Source organism: Sciurus carolinensis, chromosome 5 (genome assembly GCF_902686445.1).
Source record: "Sciurus carolinensis chromosome 5, mSciCar1.2, whole genome shotgun sequence".
NCBI lineage: Eukaryota > Metazoa > Chordata > Mammalia > Rodentia > Sciuridae > Sciurus > Sciurus carolinensis.
This window is the reverse complement of record NC_062217.1, coordinates 159,071,915-159,095,542: the sequence shown is the minus strand read 5'-3', so window position 1 is coordinate 159,095,542 and position 23,628 is coordinate 159,071,915. Positions and strand designations below refer to the sequence as shown.

Here is a 23,628-nt window from a genome sequence, read left to right as displayed (position 1 = left end):
ATGCTCCTCTCTTCCTCTCTGCCTGAGCATCATCCTTTCTCTTGTGCCCCTGAAATCCAAGGGCCTGAGGGAACATCTCAGGGCAAGCCTCCCCTCCCTGACTGCTACCTGTGACAGCAGAGGAGGGCCAGGCTTTTGGCTGGGGGCTTTGGAGGAGTGAGGGGAGAAGAGCAGCTCCCAGGGGTCCTGCCTTTATCCTGCTGTGACATCACCCTCAGTGCCTTGGTCTTAATGCCTGCTGGCCATGTGAACAGTCACTGGGCTGCATCACAAGGTCCGGGGCCACATCTTCGTCTTTGAAACCTTTATATGGTACCTTCCAGACAGAAGGGCTGTGGAGACAGTTAATCCCAGGCCACAGAGTTACACAGGTCAGAGTCCACCGTGTCCAGATGGCCAGCCTGGAGACTTGAGGGGGAGGTCCTCCACAGCCCTGGAGGGAGGGGTGTGACACCTCAGCTTCCCGGGTCTTAAGTTCTTTTTCTTTTTCCTTGCAGTGCTGGGTGAAACCCAGGGCCTTGTGCATGCCAAGCGCACTCTCACTGAGCCACACCCCTGCCCTCTGAGGTCCTTTCAGATGAGACTTCTCATGTCCACTTCAGAATTACTCCAGACACTCCGGTTAAGGGCTAATCTCTCGTTTCCTCAGGCACAGGCGCCACTCCTAAGCCTTCATTCCGGCTCTGCTCCCCACACGCCCTCTGATTTAGAGGCCCCAGCTCTGACATGAGGGTGTGCGCCTGGAGGTGGGTATCATGGGGATAGGTCCCTTATCTCCAGTCTGCTGAGTGTCAGCGCAGGAAGATGGCACTAGCTTTGACTTCCTCCGGGTCTCAAAGTCCGGCGTCCTCACTGCTCTTGCCTTTTCATCACACCTGTTGTGCCGAAAACCTTTACCTTTAAGATGGTAGAACAGGCACCACTTTGGCAGAATATGCTCCCTTACTTCCGTGCCAGGACTGCGGTCCCCAGCAATAACAGTGCCGTGCACTGGGAGCTACCCTGGTCAGGGTTGCTGGGGGGCCTCAGTCCTTGGCAGTGGGATACCCATGGCAGAGTGAGCCTGCCAGCTGCGGGCTTCAGCCACCTGACTTGGGGAGCAGAAGTCCTCCAGGAAGATCTGGGCCAGGTTCCGGAGCCTTGTGTTAGCAGACAGAGAGAAGCGCAGCATGCACTGGACCACAGGTGTGGAGGTCAGCTCAGGGTGGGAGCTGGCATCTGGTGAGCTCAGATACATGAGTGTGGTGACTGCAGACAACACTGTCTCCTCATTGGGACTGGACAGGCAGTTGGTGATGAGTAGGATGCCGCCTGCTTGCAGAATGTGGTCCTTGTTGGCCCTGTCTGAGCACAGGTTGCAGAGGCCCCCAATAGCGAACTCCACCAAGGTCTCATTCTCTTCCGACAGAGAATCGAGGAATAAATCCACGACTTGAAGTTGTCGCAGATACTGGTAGTTGTTGGGGTCATAGGCGAAGTTGGCAAGGTTGGCGAGTACTTGCTCCTTGGCGTCTGGCTGTCCACGGGTGGACAGGCAGCACGTGGGTTTCTTTCCTGGGTTCAGATTCTGCAGTAACTTGAAGATGGAACTGGGATGTGAAGGATGAGAAGTTGGGTGTGAAAATCAAAACTGGGAACAAGGAGACGGCTGCTAACTGAAGCGGGAAACACCTGCAGGAGGACAGGCCAGGACTCCCTATTTGTATTCTTGATAATTGCCATTCTGACTGAAGTGAGATGAAATTGCAATGTAGTTTTGATTTGATTTCCTTAATTGCTGAAGATGTTGAGCATTTTTTTATATATTTGCTGGTTGTTTATATTTCTTTTTAGAAATGTCAGTTTAGTTCTGTTGCCCATTTAATGATTGGGCTATTATTATTATTGTTACTAAGTTTTTTAAGTTCTTTATATATTCTGGATATTAATGTTCTGAGGAGTGGGTGGCAAAGATTTTCTCCCATCCCAAAGATTCCTTTTTTCATGTTCTTAATTGTTTCCTTTGTAGTACAGAAGCTTTTTAATTTGATGCCATTCCACTTATTGATTTCTGGTTTTATTTCTTGCACTTTAGGAGTCTTGTTAAGGAAAGTTGGTACCTGTGACAATGTGTTAGAGTGTTAGGCCCACAATTTCTACCAGTTTGAGTTCAGGGAAATGTTTTTTTAAATTTAGAGCCTTATATTTATACATGGTATCTGGGTTCATTTTGACATACATACAAAGAATTTGCTTTCAGTTCCCATTGCCCCTCCTCCCCGTTTTCTCTCTACTCTACTGATCTTCTTTTCACTCCTTTATTGATTAAGTTTTTTTTATTGTTTATTCTATTTAGTTATACATGATAGTAGAATGCATTTTGAGTCATTGTACACAAATGGAGTACAACTTTTCATTTCTCCAGTTGTACACGATGTAGAGTCACACCATTCGTGTGATCATACATGTACACAGGGTATTGATGTATTGATGCTTGTCTCATTCCACCATCTTTCCTTCTCCACACCTCCTCCCTTCCTTTCATTTCCCTCTACACAATCCAATGTTCCTCCATTCTTCCCTTATGCCCTCCGCACTCCCAGTTGATTAAGTTTTGATTGGTACTTTTTACATATGCATAAAGGAGATATCACCTTTGGTACATTTATATGTGTATATAACATGGTATAACATGGTTTTGTTGAATTAGCTCCATATTTCTCTCCCTTTCTTCTTCTATCTCCTCTTCTTCTGCACTAGTCTTCTCTGTATCTTCATAACATTAGCTCCCCTTCTCCATTGCCTTCCTTCCCTTAATTGTGCTTTATTTTCTACATGTGAGAGAAAACATTCAACCCTTGATTTTCTGAGTTTGGTTTATTTCACCAAGCTTGATTTTCTCCATTTCCATCCAAGATGGAAATGCCATTATTTAATTCTTCTCTTTGAGTGAATAGAACTCCATTGTGTTACACACACACACACACACACACACACCCCACATTTTCTTGATCCATTCACCTATTGATGGGCATCTGGGTTGGTTCCATAGTTTGGCTACTGTGAATTGTGACTTGTGCTGCTATGAACAGTGCGTGGCTGGGTTGCTGGAGCCTGTTGGTTTAGTTCTTTTGGGTAATGGAGGGGATTAGGGGACAGAGTGAGAGGAGGGGGTTAGAGGAAGTTTTCTAAAATACAATTTAAATAATATCAAAGTTTTTCAATGGTTGAAATTGATTCATTGCTTCAGAAAAATGTTCAAATACCTCATAATGTTCAAGATCCCTTAGGATTTCATCTCTACACACATTTCTAATCTTTATTTTATCATCCTCCATTCCAGCACACCACACACATAAGGTACAACTCCTGAAATCTGCATGCTCTTTGAGCACATACTTTCTTTCCCTAGGGTACTATTCTTCTCTGTCTGCCCCACCCATCCCTCCTTGGACTTCCTGTGGCAATTGTACATCCTTCTCTATGGGCAAGTGTCACTGTAGAACCTTGTTGGATAACTAGTTTGCAGGTCCCAAAGAGACATTGTGCTGAATGCTGTGCTTCTACTATCGGGGGCTTTCCTGACATACGACATGCAGATTGCAAATGTCCGTTAGAATTGCGAGAGTCACCCGTGAGGCTGGATGTGATCTTTAAGAGCTCTGAATTCACTCTGGAAGTGTATTTCTTCTTTCCTTCAGTCCCTGAGCCCCCAGCTCTCTGAACTTGGATTGGCCACCAGCTAAGCTTTCAGGAGAATACCCGAAGGGCAATGTTGCCCAAAGGAGAGAGCACCAAAAGAGGAGTCAACAAATCCATTTTCTGTTTCACATTCAGATCATCACTTGTTATATTACATTGAGCTAAAAAAAAACAACAAAAAAAAAAACACTCCTTTTTTCTTTCAAAGTTCATTTACAACAGTGCTAATTTAAATAAATGTAGTAGTTTTTTAGGTTGTACATTTATCTGTGAATATAAGATTTTTTGTTTTTTTTTTTTTAAAGAATAACTGAGAAAGAACATTTCTAACTCAGACTCAAGGAAGGGAATTGGGAATAATTGGGACAATGTGTGAGGGTCTAATTTTTCATTCTCTGCTCTATTTTTAGCAATCACAGAGGTTCTTAGTTCCATGGCAGATAAACCAGCAGATAGTTCAACACGCCTTTGTTTGGGAAAGGGACAACACTTGTGTTTCTTGCAGCTGGTTTTCCTCCATAGTTATGTTTAGCACTGGCCATGCTAACACCAATGTGGCTCCTTGAACTTCAACGCCAAGGGCATATGAGGACTGAGCAGTGGAAACAGAGCGGTGTAGCTTCCGCAGGAAGAACAATCATGTTTTGAGAGGCAGAGGGAGATTAATTGTGAAACCTTTTTGAAACTTGTTGATTTCAACACCTGACAATTAGCTTGTCAGGCTGCTAGGGCTCCAGGAAGGGATTTGACAGTTTAATGACACCTGGCAACTCCATTGACACTCAGCCTTGCAGGGAACACTCAACTGTTGCTTGGCAGCTGGTACCTTGACCAGAGAGGAGCCCTGTTAGAGTCTCCATTCTTTTGGGAAGTTGATAATTGAGTAAGGAGGCTTCTGAATGCTCAGCTGGCAGAGGGCCTCCCTAGCCTAATTGAACCTCTCTGCGGCAGGTGTTTTTTGAGCAAAATGACTGGTGGTGAGCGTGCCATCAAGCACTAGGCATAGATAGGTGCCGCCACTCGGGGAGAGCTTGGGCTCAGTCAGACTTGGATCGGAAGCCACTGTCATTTTCGGCATAGTTCTGGGGAAGTTACTTCTTTTATTTGTTCCTTAGATTTCCCATGTGTTAATTGAGAGGAAACGGTACCGACTTCCTTGAGATTCTGTGAGAACCAAATGAGATTAAAAACATTTGTATTTTCCATATTACAGGAGATTAGTGGGGGGGGGGGAGTACAAAATAAATTGGATAGAAAGATGTTGATGGGTGATGATCCACAGTTAGAGGAATGTGAGGTGGGCGCCTAAAGCTCTCTCATTATGCAAGGCCCCTGGGTGTTTTCCATTTGAATAGTCACAGAGTAATGGCAGACAGAATCGTTTGGCTACTCCTGCTACCTCATGCACTGATTTGTCAAAATCGTGTAATTTATTAGGAAATTCATGAACTTTGACCTCAATTTGACTCAACTCAGCCACTACAAGCTTTGTGTCCTTGAATAAGTCGCTTAGTCTCTGCAAGCCTGTCTGTTACCTTAGCATGAGAGTGTTTGGAAGAGTTAAATGAGAAAATGAATGAGATGTATCTAACGTGGTCTCCGCCTTCATCAGCTCTGAACTGACTTCAGTTTCTTTCCCCTACTCCATCCTTCTTGATAATAAAGAGTGCAGGCCCATCAGTCTAGTGAAGGCCAAGAGAAAGAGTAGCAGAGCATTGGAGCTGGTTTTGGTCACTTAACTTATAGAGTCATGATCCCAGGATCTCAGAGGGCCCTTGAGGTCAGGACTCATTTTTACAATTTGGTAATCTTCCTTTTTAAATAACTGATTCTTATTGATTTGATTATACACCGTCAAGAAAATCACCCTGGCAAAATAAGAGTGGGCCATGAGCCTTTGCTGCTCTGAGCAGTATTTCCCACTCCTGTCCTCCTTTTCCACTTTCGTGTAAAATGCTAACAAGGAGTTGGTTCTCTGCTCATTCTCCAAATGAGATTCAGGGGATCCTGCAATGGCTTATCTTCATTCTAAGACTGAGACCCTGAAATGAATTTATTATAATTCTGTAAACACCTCAGATTCAGGAGAACAGGTTTCCTAAGAAAGTCAAAGATTTCATTTCTTTGTCACTTAGCACTCTGTTCATCCCGTTATCTGCCAACTGAAGGATCCTCACCGCCTTCACATTGAATGCTGCATTAAGGCACACATTCAGGAAACAGGAGCCAGAAGCTGATTTCCTGGTTCCCCAGAATCTAGCCCACCATGCTCCTCTAAGCCCACACCTCTTCTCCACCAGGCTGGTCTCTTGAGGTCCTCTGCTCCTGCTATGCCCACCGAATGGTAGCCTCCCCCTTCTCCATGTTGCAATTGTCCCCTTCCAGCAACATTCAGCTCAAGTTCTGAGATTGATTGGTGCTTGAGTTTTACCAAAGACATGGCTTTATTTTCAGGCATGTCTAGGGGATAGATTAAAATAATAATTCTTAATACTTCTCCGGGTTGTGAACTCAGCATGGTGCTGAAGAACTCATGTGGGCACCAAGAATTGTCTCTAGACTGAATAAGCAAAATGTCTGGAACATACTGGAAAGACTATTTTTCAAGTGTATGTAGATGCCATCATGATTAATAGTGATTTTAAAGGTGTTGCCGAATACAAAGAACTTTTCTCATTCTTTTTTCCTCAGTTGACAGTGTGTACTTGTACACTGTTCAGGTGTCCTGATATAAATCTGCTGAATCAAAAACAAGTAATTTCCTGATTCCTCTGAATAATAGTTCCTTTGACCCCAGTGAGTCAAAAGACAATATAGAATAGTGCAGAAGATCTGTCTTCCATTAACTGTGTGTAAATTTAGGCAAGTCATAGCACCTCTCAATGTCTGCAATAAACATCTATTTATTTTGTCCCAATATCTCCTCATCTCTCTTCCAGGGTAAGAGTAGCCTTGTTTTCCTCTGGTGATTTCCTCCTCCCCTCTGGCTCATGATTTTGGGTTAGAATGTGGTTCAGGTCTGACCATGGATATGTGTCAGACTATGTACATGAGCACATGGCAACATGAGGCAGGTTGACCAGTAAGGGTCAGTCCTAGGGAGGGCTGTTCTGGAAGGTGGAGGCTCTATTTCTGTTGGAGTTCAAGGTTTTCTGTATGTAAGCTGGAGATGCCAGCCATCTTTGTTTCTTCAGCAAGAGAATCTGTCTGAAACTGAGGCAACACAGAGACACCCAGAAGGAGGGGTTGAGACAGATGTATGCCTGATGAAACTGCATAACTGCTTTGATATAGCCACGTCAGGAGGTATCACCCCTAAACTTCTCAGTTACTTTAATAGAAGTTTTCTTTTTGATTAAAGCCACTCTGAGCTGGAGTTTCTGTCACCAATATTCTGACTGATAAGACTTTGGTCCCTCATATGTAAAATGAAGGGCTTACATAGTTCAATTCTAAGGGGGTTACTGGTTTGAGAATGCATAGGATTTTAAAATTGATTTTCAAAGTTGGTCCTCAATTATTGGATAAGAGCTGACTACTAAGTTCTAGTAAGGTAGTTAATTGATCTATTTGGGATTCCACAGTGAAACCTTTTGTGTAATCTCAGAATTCTCTTTGATGGAAAATATCTTTGAAGAGATGACTCATTTTGCCAGGGGATTGTCTTTGAAATATAGATGGGGTGAGAATAATCTCATTTAAAGTTTGTTTTTTTTTTTTTTTTTTTTTGGTAAACATCCTTTCATTAGCCCCTCTGCACCATCATTTCTCTCTCTCTCTCTCTCTCTCTCTCTCTCACACACACACACACACACACACACACATACGCACACACCCTATAACTCTCATCCTGGGTGTAATGTTAGACATTGACGTTATAGTCTGCAGGTGTGTGTGTGAATTTGCATCTGTATGGATGGGTACATATCTTGAAAGGCTGTGTATGAACTTGGTATTTGACAATTTCCAATTTTTTTTTTTTGTTTTTTGCTACTCTTCTCTGGAGTCTGTCTGATCAAAAACATAGACCGTACACCATCATCTCAAATAAGCTACGCTTTTCTTTTCCCCATGGCAAAAGATTCCAGGTGGCATAATGGAAATTTCCAAACTCTATTTCACATAGAGTGCAGAAAAATAAGTGAGAGGGAAATATTTTTGGAGGGAACTCTCTGCTCTTTGACTCATGTCTGAGCTCTTCAACTACAGATATTATTTACAAAATCCTCATTTGAGCAGACCTACAACAAAATAGCTATATACAAATCTGGAGAAAATTTTTGTTTCTTTCTAGTTTGCTCTTTGAATGAGGGATTGATTATCTGGCAGAGAACATAGCTTTCACTGAGAGACTCCTTACTGCACTGCACCCAGGAAAAGGAAGATCTGTGACTCCTTTGAAGAGACATGACGGTGTGTTCAGAGTCTAGCATGTCATCATGGTGACCATTGTCACAATTATTAAGTGAATTCTCACATTTATCTCAAGAGATGCTTAACATGATTATCATATTATAGAAAAGGAAATAGCCTCAGCGAGGTTAAGATTTGTGTTTGAGGTCAAAGAGTTAGCACAGAGAGCCCCAAATCTGTATTTTCAATCACCTTTGCCTCCAAATGGACTGTTTGATCATCATGTTTAATTATCAGGCAATGCTTCCCCCATTACAACTTTCATCTTCTCTTTGGGGAGGCCACCATTTTTTTTCTGCTTTCCCCGACTCAGGTATCATTAAGGTTAAATAGCCTCCCTGAGTGTTTACAATTACATTTAGGATATAGCATTAAAGTGATTATTTGCTGAAAGCCAATAGTCTCATAAAAGTCCTTTATGTGACACTATGAGTCTCACTGAACCGCTGTTTTTAAAAGCATCTCATTAGTGGAACCATCTACAATGGTTTCCCAATATAAAAATGAACGCCATTAACTGGTGACCTTCCGGATGGATGAAAATAAGTTTTGAAGTGAAAGGCTTAATCTTACTAACCAGACCTGCTTCTTTCTTTTTTGATTGTGCAATGCAGATGGTAAGGTCTACTAAATAATTGATTGATATCAAATGTTGGGATTGCTCCAGTAGATACTGAATAAAATCAGATAGGCTTCTAGGATTTTTTTCTACTAAAAGCAATTTTATTCTGTTAAAAATTACTGCAGCTTTTTTCCCTGGGTTTCTGAAGATTTCCACATCATCTCCTCTCTCCTACACTTAGACATACTTCACTAACCCCTGGGATGGGCTCCTGACTCTGATTTTGAAGACAGGAAAGAGACTGAAGGATTTCTAAACAGATTGTCCTCTTATCTGATCCATTCACAAGTATCATGCTGCTAAAAGCTCTCAGAAAAACAGCAAGGTAGAGAGCCTCATAGCTAGCAATCATGAAAGGCTTGGAAAGTGCCAAATCCTGGATCAAAGATTTTATATGTTGTCTGATTGAGCATTCAAAACAGCCTTGCTTTCTGCCTCTATGTTGACCAGGAAATCTCTCTGACTTTCAGATTTAGGATTCTTTTCCAGGATCCTCTCTGTCCATCCTACAACTGTGTTCACACCACCAAGACACCGTGAGTCCTCCTGTAAGCCAGGCTCTGCAGTGAACAAGATATTCAACTGCAGGAGAACTTGAAGAGAGGAGAATCAGGTTCAAGACCTCAGAGTCCAGGAAGAATAATTGGAGTTGCTATGCTGCAACTCAAAGTTATTTGCAGCTGTGGGAGTGTTTCCCTCGCTGGGGAGTGGTATTTCCCCAACTTTGTTGACCTGGATAACTCTTAGCTGTTCTTTAATATGCAGCTCTAATGTCTGCACAGGTATCATTAAGATTAAATAATGTCATGAAAGTCTACACCCCAAGTCTTCCCTGATGCCATGTTAGGTTTCCTTTCTCTTGTACGCCTCATCTTCAGATGAACAATGTGTTGTCATGTGTGAAGCCAGATCCTATAACCACTCGCTCTCCTCCTCCTGACTTTCCACCAGTGCTACCTCCACCAAGGAGTACCTCTAGTGTTTCGTAAAGGAAAGGGAGAGAGTACAGAACTCTTAACTAGTACTCAGAAAGCATTCTCAGTTAATTTTCAGTTTTTTCCAGAGCTACTTCTGTGAGATGGTCACCAGCAAGCTAGGCTGCCTTGGCAAGGTGTTTGGTCCCCTTTCTATCTGTGTGATTAGCCCTTGGCAGTAGCTCTGGAAGGGTGGGGAAAGTGAGCACTGTGATTTTACTCTGTTAAAAAATGCTGCAGCTTGGGTTTCCTTGAGCATCTTCTCTGTTCCACTTAAGTGTAGTTCCCTGACCTCGGGTCCTAGGATGGGCTCTTAACTCCCATTTTAAGGTAAGAAATAAGAGTCTAGGAAAGATGTGGGAAGGGTTTTTAGATTGTTTTTTCAACTGAACACTTCACATATGTCTCTTCTTGTGTCATGCTATCTCCAGGAAAAATTATGAAAGACATTGAAATGAACAAGAGTTTACTTGACATCCTTTAGATGAAACCTAGGTGTGGTCTTGAGGATCCTTCCAGGGTTAACTGATTGTAGAGGGTCTTTTATTGTCTATTTTACAAATATTCACTATTCTCTATTCCACAGAGATAGACGTAAAACTATAGAAACCTGATGGTGCTACAAATGGTTCTTGATCATAGGAATGCAGGTGAATTTTATTCAGCAAAAATGCATTTGATTTCCTTCCTATGGATTAGGTCAGTCTTGCATGTTAAAAAAAGTTCACCTCAGTGCTGCTGAATGTCTCTTTATGTCTGATTTTTAGCTTCTACTTTGTCAGTTGTAATACTTTACTGGTTCTCTCCTTACCTGGACTGAAAGTAAAATCTTTGGTATGTGTTATTTTACATTTGTATGTGAGTCAGAACTTTACCTGATTTAAAAAATAGTTACCTTTGAGCACTCCCATAGCCTATCATTTTGGTGCAGTAGAAAAGTACTTAACTCAGAGTCCCAAAGACCAGGTTAAAATCCCTACTTTGTCATTTGCTAGTTCAGTTTCTTAATTTGTAAAATTATTTTATGTTATTGCTCGTAATGCTGTGACCGAGAAAGAGAAAGGACTCCCAGGGGCTTGCTGACTTGAATGACATCACTTGATACATTTGTCATAGTTTGGAATTCACCCCCTAGCAGGGTTGGGCTGCCAAGGTTTGGGGGTAAATCTAGAAGACACAGAGACAAATCCAGTAAGTAGAAACTTGGAACATTTTATTATTCCCATAGTATCCTCCAAATCCTCCATGTAAAGAGCGATACAGCCTTCAAGTTCAAATTGAAGGAGAGTGTTTTCACATAGGTTTGAGAGACTGTAGAACCTGTGTCCTTTGGTGCAGAGACAGAGATTAGGATTGATGTCTGGTTTTCCTGAGTGTCATGATATTCTTTATAGTCTGTAGTAAACACCAATTCTGACCTTTTTCTGATCATAAACTTTTTTTGGAGCAAAGATCAGCCACCCAATTTTGAAGACCCCACTGGTATAACTCATCTCATCCTATGTTAGGACAAAGAGTAAAAATAGGGGAAGGGAAGGAGAGGTACTGGGGACTGAATCAGAATGAGATATATTTCATGCTTTTATAATTATGTCAAAATGGATTCTACTGCCATGTATAGCTAAATTGAAACAATCAATAAAAAAACTTAAAAATAAAAAAATAGTATATAGGTATGAAGTACATGATGGAATTCAGAATAGATAAAGTCGATTCCCTCTGAATATTGAGGTTAGAGGGGAATCCAGAGCCCTTTTAGGGCTTTAAAAGGTAAACATAAGAAAGAAAACTTTGAAAAAGAAGCAAGGCATTCTAAATATTAACTATAATGATTAAGGAAACAAAAGGCAAGGTGTTTTTCCAGGTTAATAGGATTAATAGGAAATAGAAAAAGTCCTAAGTTCCCTTTTCCTGCATAGTTTATTCTTTTCTGTTCTTATATTTAGTCTTTATATTCTTCATATATGTCCTAAATTGATTTACACTAATATTTATTCATTTATTCAGCAGTTGACTACTAAGAGCCTTATAACATGCCAAGCCCTGTAGTAGGTACTGGAGGTAAAGTGATGATTCACAAGGTCCTTGCCCCAGATGAGCTCAGTGTCTAATAGATTTATTTGCTCTATTTTGTGGCCTTTTTCTGCTTGCCCGAGAGAATGATTTGATGACTGTGGGACTTTGGAATGCTAGGTGTCAGTTAAGGTACAGGAATGGGGACGTTTAGCATGTCTGGTGTGGGATGTGAGGGGAGAGGGAAGCTGTTCTTCCCAAATCCCTCAAGCCCCTGCAGACAGCAGACTATCTGGTTGGTCCCTCCAGTAGGCCTGTCCTACATTAGGAGGTACAAGAAGCTTGTGGGGCAGCAAAAGGAGGAGGGTTTCGGAGGACTGCAGTTTTACGACATACTGTGAACTTTTGGTAAATTGGTTAGTTTCTCCAAATTTCAGCAGTCTTACCAAAAAAAAAAAAAAAAAAGAGTACTAGAAATGTCTTTTCTTAATATAATTATGAGAATTAAACCTTTGTAAATTTCTGTACCCTGCCCAGCAATTAATAGGAATTGTGCAATCATCACTTTCTATCTTCCTGGTAGACAAACTCCAACCCTCAACTGAGGGTTGGTGGCCCATGCATTTGGTTCAGTGTGTTCATCTATGTACTTTTGTCTAAGGTATTCTTGGAAGGGGATGCAAACTGCACAGCATTGTCTCTGATTGGTGTTGGATTTGGCAGCTGACCAATCAGGTTTTCTCATGCTGAGCAGGAATTAATGCCCTCCCTGCAGACTGTTGATACCTGGCTGTATCCCTTTAGCATTCTGGGTGATCAGCCCAGATACTCCATGGCTGCTGAGGTTTCTTTGGGTCTATAGGGCTAGCCAGATACCCAGCAGCACTCAACCAGTAAGAAGTAATGGATGTTTATGGAAAAGGTCCCCACCTTCTTCACTCATCCATAGGACAACTCTTAAGTTGTTTCCACACCATCTCTTGGACAATTCCTAGAAGGATTGAGTACAAGGAACCTATTTATGAACACATTCTTTCTCATTGGATTTCTTCCCTTCCCTCAAAGTGCTTTCTGACATGATCTTGCACCCACATCCTTGCATCAGGATCTTATTTGAAGGAATCCAAACCAAAACCTTCCCCAAGGTAGACCAAAGAGGGGAAACTGGAGGAGCAATCTGGAACTTTACTCAAGAAAGGGATTGACTTATGCTTGGAGCATACTCATCTAAACTTCACATCTAAAGCAGCAAGTGTGGGGTTGCACACAGGAGATGTGGCCATGAATCAGAATCCAGGCACAAATGAGATTGGATCTGGTGCAGGTGGAGATACTTTCAACTCATCTCACTGAGTGGGGCATGGGCCTATCATCCAGCATTGAGAAGGGCAACCAGTGGTACTAACAGTAGAACTTTGGAAAGTGCAGCTGGGCAGTATGGCTTCTTACTTGGCACCCTTCCTTCCAGGGGGAATAACTGTCCCTTTTGTCCCAGCTAGACAGAACAGTTGATTTCTATTGGTGGGGGTTGAGACAACAAGGACTTTAATATTTCATTGGCAGGTTCCATCCAGAAATGATGAACCCCTACTCTGGATGAGATTCAATGCAAAAGCTGCTAGCTCATGGGTGCTTGGGGACTGCAGCGGATATTGAGATCTGTGCAGATAAATTTTTTAACCTTGATGGAGTCAGTGGGAGTTTAATGAGTAACCAAGATTATAGCAAAGGAGATAGATATGTAGGCAACCAGGAAATATAATTATAACATTTCTTTACTTCACTAGACTTGGGAAACCAGATGAATTCAAGAGTGAAATGTACTCTAATTCGAGGAAATATATGGATGAGAACGAAATGGTTCTCACATCCTTTCCCATTTCCCCTCCTTTATCAAGAAAATAAAAATGAGTATTTTGTGCCATGATGCAGGAGGAATTTAATTGGGTGCTGATGATTCAATTTGGCTTGTAAATTAGCTGCCAGAGAGACTACCAGTACCTAAAGTACCAGTCTTGCTGTCTTTTTGTTAACTTGTTGACATACTTGACGCAAATTAGATATTGATTTATGGTGCTACAAATGATTGGCTTCTACATAGTGCACACCCTGGAGAATGAGTGACCAAACTCAGGTCAAAAAAGTGATTAGCTAGTTTCAATGAAGTCAGCATCTTCATTTCATCCTTGAAGAATAAGAATGAAAGTCCGTTACCCTATCTTAAGTGATAACTCAGTCTTTGGAGAAAGTGTGGTTTATTTGCCTATCCAAAACACACCTTGAAATTGAGGCATGTTTTCAGATGGTGGACATTCCTGATCTGAGCAGAGAGGCCAGAATCACTCAGCTATGAGATTTACCATAACCACCTCATTTAACCTCCATGACAGTCTTATGGGTAAGATACTCTTTTTGTTCCCTTTTAAAGAGGGGAACAGGCTCAAAAGGTTAAATCACTTGTCCAAGTTCATACAGCCAACACAGGGAAGAGCAGGAGTTAAAATCCTAAATCCTGGTTGACTGACGACTGCTGACTACCCTTGCTACTCTCCCTACACAGCCTGCCATCTTCCGATGCTGTGTGCATTGGATAGCCATTGGATATTTCCATTGCTCCCCACCTTAGAAATATAAAGCCATCCTTGTTAGCAACCAGGCAACTCTCCCTGGCCATTTCCAAGTTGTTATCATCTAAGAGACCTTTAGAAGTGAGACCCCAAGCCAAGCCACCTCAGCTTTGAGTAAGTACTTGTCTGGTGGCTGTTGAATCTCTTTCCTCCTACATTTGGATTCTTTCACAGTGGCTGGGTTTCTGATAAGCTCAATAACACTCCATCCTGAGGTGAGGGAGGGCAGCTAGAATCCACTGTGGATCTCGTGTAGGGGAGGAGGGTGCACCCACACCTCTACCCCACATTAGTCTCTGGATGTCCACAGGAAGCCTGACTGCCCACCTTGCCTCTTGCTTTATGGAATAATGCATCCACTCAGATGCACGCTTACTTCTACCCTTTCACAATTCTACCCTGCTGTACAGTAAAGACATGATGACTGGAGATCCTGCCCTCCCTGGTATCCTTCCATACTGGTATTTTCCTTTCTTCCTGGTTAAGCAAATTTGGGGAATAATTATCTCGGTTGTCAACCTGGCTTCTAATTTCCCCAATGAGTCTCACTTTCCATTTATTAACTTGGCCACAAAAATCACCAGAGAAAAGCCTGCCCTACCTGTGACTCAGCTGACGTCATTTATCATTGCCTTTTTGTTTTGAGTGCATTCATCTAACAAAACTGACATCACTAACAAATTGAAAGAACTCATACCCATCCTCTGGGGGTCAGGACTAGTTGTGATCACTACTTGAAAATATTTGAAATCTGTTTTCCTTGTTGAAGTGCCCACCGCTATCTTACTCCCAGTGTAGAAGATTTTCAGAATTCCGATGGGGGCTTCAGTGAAGTTCACTGGTGACAGGGTTGGTATTCTCCCAGTGTGGTATTCCCCTGAGCCAGGGAGTTCCAAGTTGGCTTGATTTTCTGAGATGCCTGGGAGGAAGAGGTTGCTCCCCATTTGAGAAGTACAATGTTAGAGTCAGGGCAAAGGGGATGTATAATTTTAAAATGACCTCTCTGGGTTTTCAACGATAACTAGGTATTTGTGTGTGTGTGTGTGTGTGTGTGTGTGTGTGTGTGTGTGTGTGTGTTTCCAGGGTTGAACAGAGATACTCTACCACTGAGTTACATCCTCAGCCCTTTTATTTTTTATTTTGAGACAAGGTAATGGCTTAGTTGCCCAGGCTGGCCTTGAACTTGTGATTCTCCTTGCTTCCACCTCTGGAGTAGCTGGGATGACAAGCATATACCTCCATGGCTGGCTCATAACCAGGTTTAACCACCACAAGGAAGCTTTGGCAGTATGACACTTCTCCCCTGTGCTAGAGTGGCCTCATTCACCATGAAAGCATGTAAAAATGTGTTACTTTTAGCACCAGTCATTCATCCATTGGTTCATTCATTCATTTAAAAAAATTTTTTTTGGCACTTGAGCTAATAATTGTTGGGGATTCAGTTATGGGTAAGATGGTCCTCACCCATGAGGTTCAAACAAAATTCAAAGCCTTCATGTGTATCTTAAGTATCAGTACTGTAAAATAAAAGGAATATACAGTCTACTCTTTCAGAGACGAGTGTGTGATTAACCAAAATTGGCTTGGTTGTTTGCATTTGTGTGAAGAGCTGAAAGCAAATGATTCATTATGGGTGATAGGATGACCAGATTCTATTTCTTGCTGTGCTGTATTGCTCTGGAAGTCTAGGCTTGGGATCAAATCAACATACGCCCAGTCTCTTGAGATATTCCTTTTGGTCTGAAAGACTGTCTCCCCATCTTGTTTAAGGAAGTTAGAAAAGGAAATCTCTGCTTATTTTACAAATGGTGTATTCTCAGTTCATTTGTCACTAATGGAGCATTCTGAAGACTGCGTGCGACAGCCAGGAGCAGATTGATTATAGATGCTAGGAAACCTCTTAGACAGCTTTGCATGTGCTTGGATGTTAAAAAACCAAGCCTGCAGTTCTCACACCAGTTGTATACATTTGTATGTCTACCACTCTTTGAGCTTTCAAAACAATCCAGTGCTCTACCAAAGGTACTGTCTACCTCTATTCACTTAACCTTACGACTTCTCTGTGAGTAGGTGAATCGGTAGGTATCCTTGGCCCCATTTTACAGATGAGGTTATTCAGGTCCAGAGCAATTAAGCAACTAATCATTAACTGGGAGAACCAGAATGGCAACTCAGATCTATTTGCCACCAAAACTGCGAACTTTCCCATAGAGTGTCGCCTTGACTTCATATTTATACACCAACATGATATCTCCACTGCAGACAACATTGGCTGAATGTTTTCAAAAAGGGAATTTTAGCACAAATTTCAGGCCGGTATTTAGGACCAGAATTTATAGTAAGAAGTAAAATCTTTCACCTGAGATAAAATATCTTTAATTTATTAGAGTGCCACCTTTAATTTAGAGATAATGTACTTGAAAATTTCAAGGATGAGCAATTTACAGTCTCAAATTTCTGAGGACTGCCTTACCTAATGTTTTCACAGAATAATAGTTCTCCAAATGGCACAGTTATTTAAACTTAAGGTTTACTTCCTTTTGCAATAGAATTACAATAGGTCCCTAGTGAAGAATTTGATAAAAGCTATTTCCTATTCACAGACCTCAGTCTAAATGAGAGTTTCAGTTTATGTACAGGTACCCTGAACAAACTCTATGGTTCAGTTTTGGCTGCCCTCTCCTTTATTCCCCAATAGAAAACAGACTGTCTTTTCTTGCTAGTTTTTATACTTAAAAAATCTACCCCTGCTTTCACTACCCATTCAAAGTCGAGTGGTCTTTCAGAGTCCTTAATTCAGGTCTTGACTTCTGTGATACCTTCTCATATGGTTCAACTCTTAGTCATCTTTTTCCCCTTTTTATTATTTATTGGTTCCAATTATACATGACAGTAGAACCCATTTTTATGTAATAACTATACAAGCATGGAATACATATTATTCTAGTTAAGATCCCATTCTTGTGGATGTACATGATAGTAGGATTCATTGTTGTTTTCATATATGTACATGGGAAAATTATGTCAGGTTCATTTCACTGTCTTTCCTTTGCCTATCTCTTCTCCCTTCCCTCCATTCCCCATTGTCTAATCTACTGAACTTTTACTCTTCCCCTCATCTCCCCCTTCTTGTGGGTTAGCTTTCACATACCAAAGAAAACATCCAATCTTTGATTTTGGGGACTGTCTTATTTCACTTAGCATGATCGTCTACAGATCCATCCATTTGCTGGCAAATGTCATAAAGTCATTCTTCTTTATGACTGCATAATATCCCATTGCGTATATATGTCACATTTTCTTTATTCATCTGTTGAAAGGCACCTAGATTGGTTACATAGCTTACCTATTGTAAAATGAGCTGCTATAAACATTGATGTGACTATATCACTGTAGTATGCTGATTTTAAATCCCTTTGGATATATACCAGGAAGTGGGATAACTGGATCAAATGATGGTTCCTTTCCAAGTTTTCTGAGAAATCTGCTGCTTTCTGAGAAATCATACTGCTTTCTAGGGTGGTTGCAGCAATGTAGGAATGTACCTTTTTCTCCACATCTTCACCAACATTTATTGTTACTTATATTCTTGATAATTGCCTTTCTGATTGGAGTGAGATAGAATCTCAGTATAGCTTTAAGTTGCATTTCTCTAATTACTGGAGATGTTGAACATTTTTTTCATATATTTGTGGACCATTCATATTTCTTCTGTGAAGTGCTTGTTCAGTTCCTTTGCCCATTTATTGTATTATTTGGTGTTTTTTTTAAAGTTAGGTTTTTTGAGTTCTATGTATCCTAGAAATGAATTCTCTATCTCAGGTGCAGGTGGCAAAGATTTTTTTCTATTCTGTAGGCTCTCTCTTCATGCTCTTGATTGTTTACCATGCTGCAAAGAAGATTTTTAGTCTGATGCCATCCCATTTATTGATTATTGATTATACTTCTTAAACTTTAGGAGTCTTGTTAAGGAAGTCAGTTCTGTAGCCAAAATGTTGGAGTGTTGGGCCTACTTTTTCTTCTAGTATGTTCAGGGTTTCTGGTATAATATCTAGGTCCTTGATCCACTTACAGTCATTTTATACCTCTTTCAACACCACTAGCTCATTACAGTCCAATAGAAATATAACACAAACCACAAATGTGTACCACATATGCAAGTTAACATTTTCTAGTAGTCACACAGAAAGGTAAAAAGAAACAGGTGGCATTAATGTTAAATGCTGGAGAAAGTAGGGATAAAAAGTACTTACCTCAACATTAAAAAGACCATATATGGCAACCTCAAAGCCAACATCATACCAAATAGAAAAAAACTGAAAGCATTTCCTCTAAAATCGGGAGCAAGGAATGGATTCTACCCTCACCATTTCTGTTCAATATAGGTCTTGAAACTGTAGCCAGAGCATTTGGGCAAGAGAAGGAAATTACAGGGATACAAATAGGAAAAGAAGAGGTCAAACTGTCTCTGCTGATGACATGATTCTATGTTTAGAAGACCCCAAAAATCTTCACCAAAAGACCTCTAAAGCTGATAAATGAATTCACCAAAGTAGCAGGACACAAGGTCAACACTCATAAATCACTAGTTCCTCTATACTTCAACATTGATTCTACTGAGAAAAAAAATCAGGAAATTCATTCCATTCACAATAACCTAAAAAATACTTGGAAATTAGCATTAATTAATCAATGCTAACCAAGGAGGTAAAGCAGCTCTACAATAAATAAAACATTGAAGAAAGAAATTGAAGAAGACCTTAGAAGATGGAAAGACATTTCGTGTTCTTGGATAAGACCAGCCTCAGCCACTTAACAAGGCCCTAAGTAATTTAGTGAGAACCTATCTTGAAATAAAAAATAAATAAATAAAAAGGGCTGGGGATGTAGCTTAGTATTAAAATGCCCTTTGGTACCAAACACCAAAAAAAAAAAATACAAATACAAATAATAATAAATGCCAACAAGGACATAGAGAAAAAGGAACATTGATACATTGTTGGTGGGACTGCAAATTAGTATAGCTACTCTGGAAAGAAGTATGTAGATTCCTCAAAAAACTAGGAACGGAACAACCATATGACTCAGCTGTGCCAGTTCTTGATATTTATCCAAAAGGAAGAAAATCAGCATACTATAATGATACAGCCTCTTCAATGTTTATAGCAACACAATTCTTAGTAGCCAAATTATGGAATCAGCCCACATGCCAATCAATAGATGACTGGATCAAGAAAACATGTTGTATATACACAATGGAGTTTTCTTCAGTCATAAAGAAGAATGAAATTATACCATTTGCTAGTAAGTGGATGGAAATGGAGAAGTGAAATAGACCAGACCCAGAAATCAAAGGTCAAATGTTTTCTCTCATATGTGGAAGTTAGAGCAAAATAAGGGAAAGAAGGTAACAGAGAGTAGAGATAGGCTATCATAAAGGTATAGGGAAGATCATGGAATAGAAGGAGATTGAGAGGGAGGAAAGAGAGATGGCAAAGAGGGAGGATATGGAATCAATTTAACAACATCATGTTATGTACACATATAAACGTACCACGGGGAATTTCACCTTTATGTGTATGTTGAAAGCACCAATCAAAAATAAATAAATAAAGGAAGGAAGGAATATAAGTAGATTAGAGAAAGGAGAATAAGGGGAGGGAGGAGGGGAGGAAAAGTCAGAGGGAATGAGGACTGAAATGGAGTAAATCAAATTCCATGCATGTGCAAGTTTGTCAAACTGAACCAAACTTCTGTGTATAACCATACTGCTCTAAAAAAGAAAAACAGGTGACATGGACTCTAATAACATATTTTGCTTAAACCAATATATCTAAAATAATATTTTAATATATAATCAAGGTAAAGTCATTTATTGAGACATGTTGCATGATCTTGTTTATAAGAAATCTTCAAAATGTGAACTATATATTTTCAGTACATTTTTCAATTTAGGATGAGTCACAAAGTGTTCAGAAGCCACATGGGCCTAGAGGCCATCATACTAGAGAAAACAGCTTGATCCTGACCTTCTGTGGCATTTCCATAGAATTTATCTTACATTCTGCTAGACATGGTGTTCTCTATGTGACATGGTGATTTAAAGAATGAACCTGTGTCTGAACCCCAGCCCTTTCCTGATTGTATGTCCTCAGACCATAGTCAGTCTCTGGAAGCTTTGGTTTCTACATTAGCAAGATGGAAATATTTTTACACAGCCTCTATCATGCTGGACTTTTGTGAGGATTGAATGAGAGATGTACATAGAAAAATGCACACAGAACCTTGTATGTAGTAAGGTATTTAATAAAAGCCTGTGAAGGCAGTGGTAACAACAGTAGTATCTTCTTATCCTTGTATTTCCTTCTCAAATTCTGTCTCCCCAAAGAGCCTCCTTAAAATGTTCAAGGTTGAGAGACTTTATTTTAACAAGTATTACACTGTAGCGTAGTGCATCATTGGCAACTTTGAATTTAGTTGTTGATATATAAATTCTTTCCTCATTCCTGTATTAGTCTATGAGCTTCCCAAGGAAGAGACTCTTATTTTCTTCTCTATCCAAGAACCTATGTCTACCAAGAAATAAAAATTTAACCAATATTTATTGATGAAACTACATTGCACTGATATTAGTTTTTCATATGTAGTTATCTGGCCTTCCAAAGAATAAGTGGATTTTGAGTCCTTTGGGTATAATCAGAGGAGTGAAACAACTGGGTCACATGGTAGTTCCATTCCAAGTTTCCTGAGTAATCTCCAGACTGCTTTCCATAATGTTTGCACCAATTTGCACTCCCACCAGCGATGTATGAGTGTACCTTTTCCCCCACATCCTCACCAATATTTATTGTTGCTTGTATCCTTGATAATTGCCATTCTAACTGGAGTGAGATGAAATCTTAGAGAAGTTTTGATTTGTATTTCTCTAATTACAACAGATGTTGAATATTTTTTCAAGTATTTGATGATCAATTGTATTTCTTCTGTGAAGTATCTGTTCAGTTCCTTAGCCCATTTATTGATTGGGTTCTTTGTTTTTTGTGTGTGTTAAGTTTTTTGAATTCTTTATATATCCTGCAGATTAATGCATACAGTGACACAGCCACATCAATGTTTATAGCAGTTCAACTCACAATAGCTAAACTGTGGAAACAAACTCAGTGTCCTTCAACAGATGAATAGATAAAGAAAATATGGTATATATACAAAATGGAATATTACTCAGCCTTAAAGAAGAATGAAATACTGGCATTTTCCAGTAAATAGATGGAGGTGTGAACATCAAGCTAAGTGAAATAAACTAATCCCCTCAAAACAAAGGCTGAATGTTTTGTCTGTTATACAGATGCTAATTCACAATGGTGTGGGAGAGAGAGAAGAATAGAGTTTGGATTAGGGGAGTGAAGGGAGGGGAGGGTTTGGGGGTAGGAAGGATAGATAGTAGGATGAATCTGACATTATTAACCTGTGAACATATGTAACTATCGGTATGATTCTACATCATGTACACCTAGAAGAATGAGAAATTGTACTCCATTTGTGTATGAGGTGTCAAAATGCATTCTACTATCATGTATGACTATTTATAACAACAACAACAACAAAAGGAAAAACAAAAATGAGTAAGGGGACTTATTCTGGGACTGTTCAATGAATTACTGAAACAATCAAATCCCCAGGATGTACTGATGATTAGATATGTTAGAGAATAAAGGTCAAGGACTTGTAACTGTTTTATTGGAGACTTCTTTGACTGAGGTCCAAGTGAGAGGAAAGAGAACAAATCTGGGGGAAAATACTGGTTAAGTTTTAGACATGTTGGATTCAGGTTTTGGTGGCAGTTGGATATTCAAGTTTGGAGCTCAGGAGAGGAGCACAGAGTGGAGAATGGCCCTGGGGGTAGTCCTGTAAATGCTGTCCTGGAACTCATGGGTGAGGGTGAGGTGTGAGGTTTATGACTTCAGCTGTGTTCTCTTCTTTGTGGGAGAACACGGCATACAAAGGATGACCAGAGGAAGAGAAACACGAGACAAAGACTGGGAAGCAGATGCCAGATGTCCAAGAGGAAGTCCCTGTATATACGAGTGGCATCAACACAGCCAAGGAAGACGTTCTTCAGAGTAGAAGGCAACAGACAGTTGCTAGGCCGGGAGGCTGCTACCCTGGCTCCTGCAGAGTCCAGCAACATGGTGGTGTGTGTGAATTCCTGGCTCTGGCTCAGCAGACGTCTTCCTCATGGGACTGATCTTGTTTCATGCTCACCAACCCAGTCTTACCACTCCTCTGCTTATAGTGAGTTTTCAGTGATTTCTGAAAGCATATTTCTTAGGCAGAGAGTACCTGACAGTCAAACATGGGAAGACTGGGAATCTGGGACTTGAGAAGTAAACATTAGACTGCATGTTTTTCTGAAAGTCTGGGTTGGTTAAGTTTGCAGGTAAATTGGATCATGTTTATTCCACTTTTTCGGTTTCTGATTTCTTAGTCTTATTTCCTCCTTGAATGTCTCTCAATCTCTTACTGCTCCTTAATTTCTGATGCTCATTTGCTCCAGTATAAATCATGGTAGTCTCTGCTTGATGAAGAGCCTAGAGAATTCATAAGACTCCCCAAAAGCAGAATGTTGGCTTTGATCAGTGTAGGTGACATCTGACAGCTGCCCATTATGGAACCAGAATGGGTTTCAATTAATGGCAATAAATCCATTTCATCTCCTATTTGTTTGAAAAAAGCAGGCAAAGAGAGAGATGGAGACAAACATTAATTTGGTGCCTACAGCATTTGAATCATTGTGTGAGAAGACGTATGCACAGCAATCTGTTTGATTATTATCTATCTACCCATGAAAGAGATATTATCCCTATTTTATAGATGAGGAAGTTGTACCTTAGAGAGATGGAATAACTTACTTAAGTAGTAAAAAGTAGAGGACAGACTTGAACTTGAATCTCTCCGAGTTACATGCTTATCCTTTGTCCAATACCCAAAGATGCTATCATTTTTGACCTCATGTTTCCTATAGAAAAAATAGAATTTCAGGACAGATGTCTTTTGATAGAGTATTCAGCCTCTATATAAATGCAAATTTTGATTCCTCAACCGGGATTAGCATGAGTTCTAAATTAACATGAGACCCAAGCAAATATATCCTGTTCATTAAAAGGTATGATGCTTTGTTCTTCCCAAAAGGCATAATTTTCTCAGGAGTACTTCGGGTCTGAGTTTATTTCCTTTGAGCATCTCCTTCTCAACAGGCTGCAATTTTAGATGTTCCCTGGGAATGATGAATCAGATTTCT

General features: G+C 40.4%; 1 protein-coding gene across 1 annotated transcript in view; it reads right to left on the bottom strand.

Moving 5' to 3' along the window:
• Positions 1-208: 208 nt before the first annotated feature.
• Positions 209-23,628, bottom strand: part of LOC124985796 (armadillo repeat-containing protein 7-like) — a 36,252-nt gene continuing 12,832 nt past the window's right edge. The window contains exon 3 of the mRNA XM_047554402.1: positions 209-1,589. Coding sequence (XP_047410358.1) covers positions 1,007-1,589 — 583 coding nt within the window. The 3' untranslated portion in view covers positions 209-1,006. The remainder of the gene's footprint in view (positions 1,590-23,628) is intronic.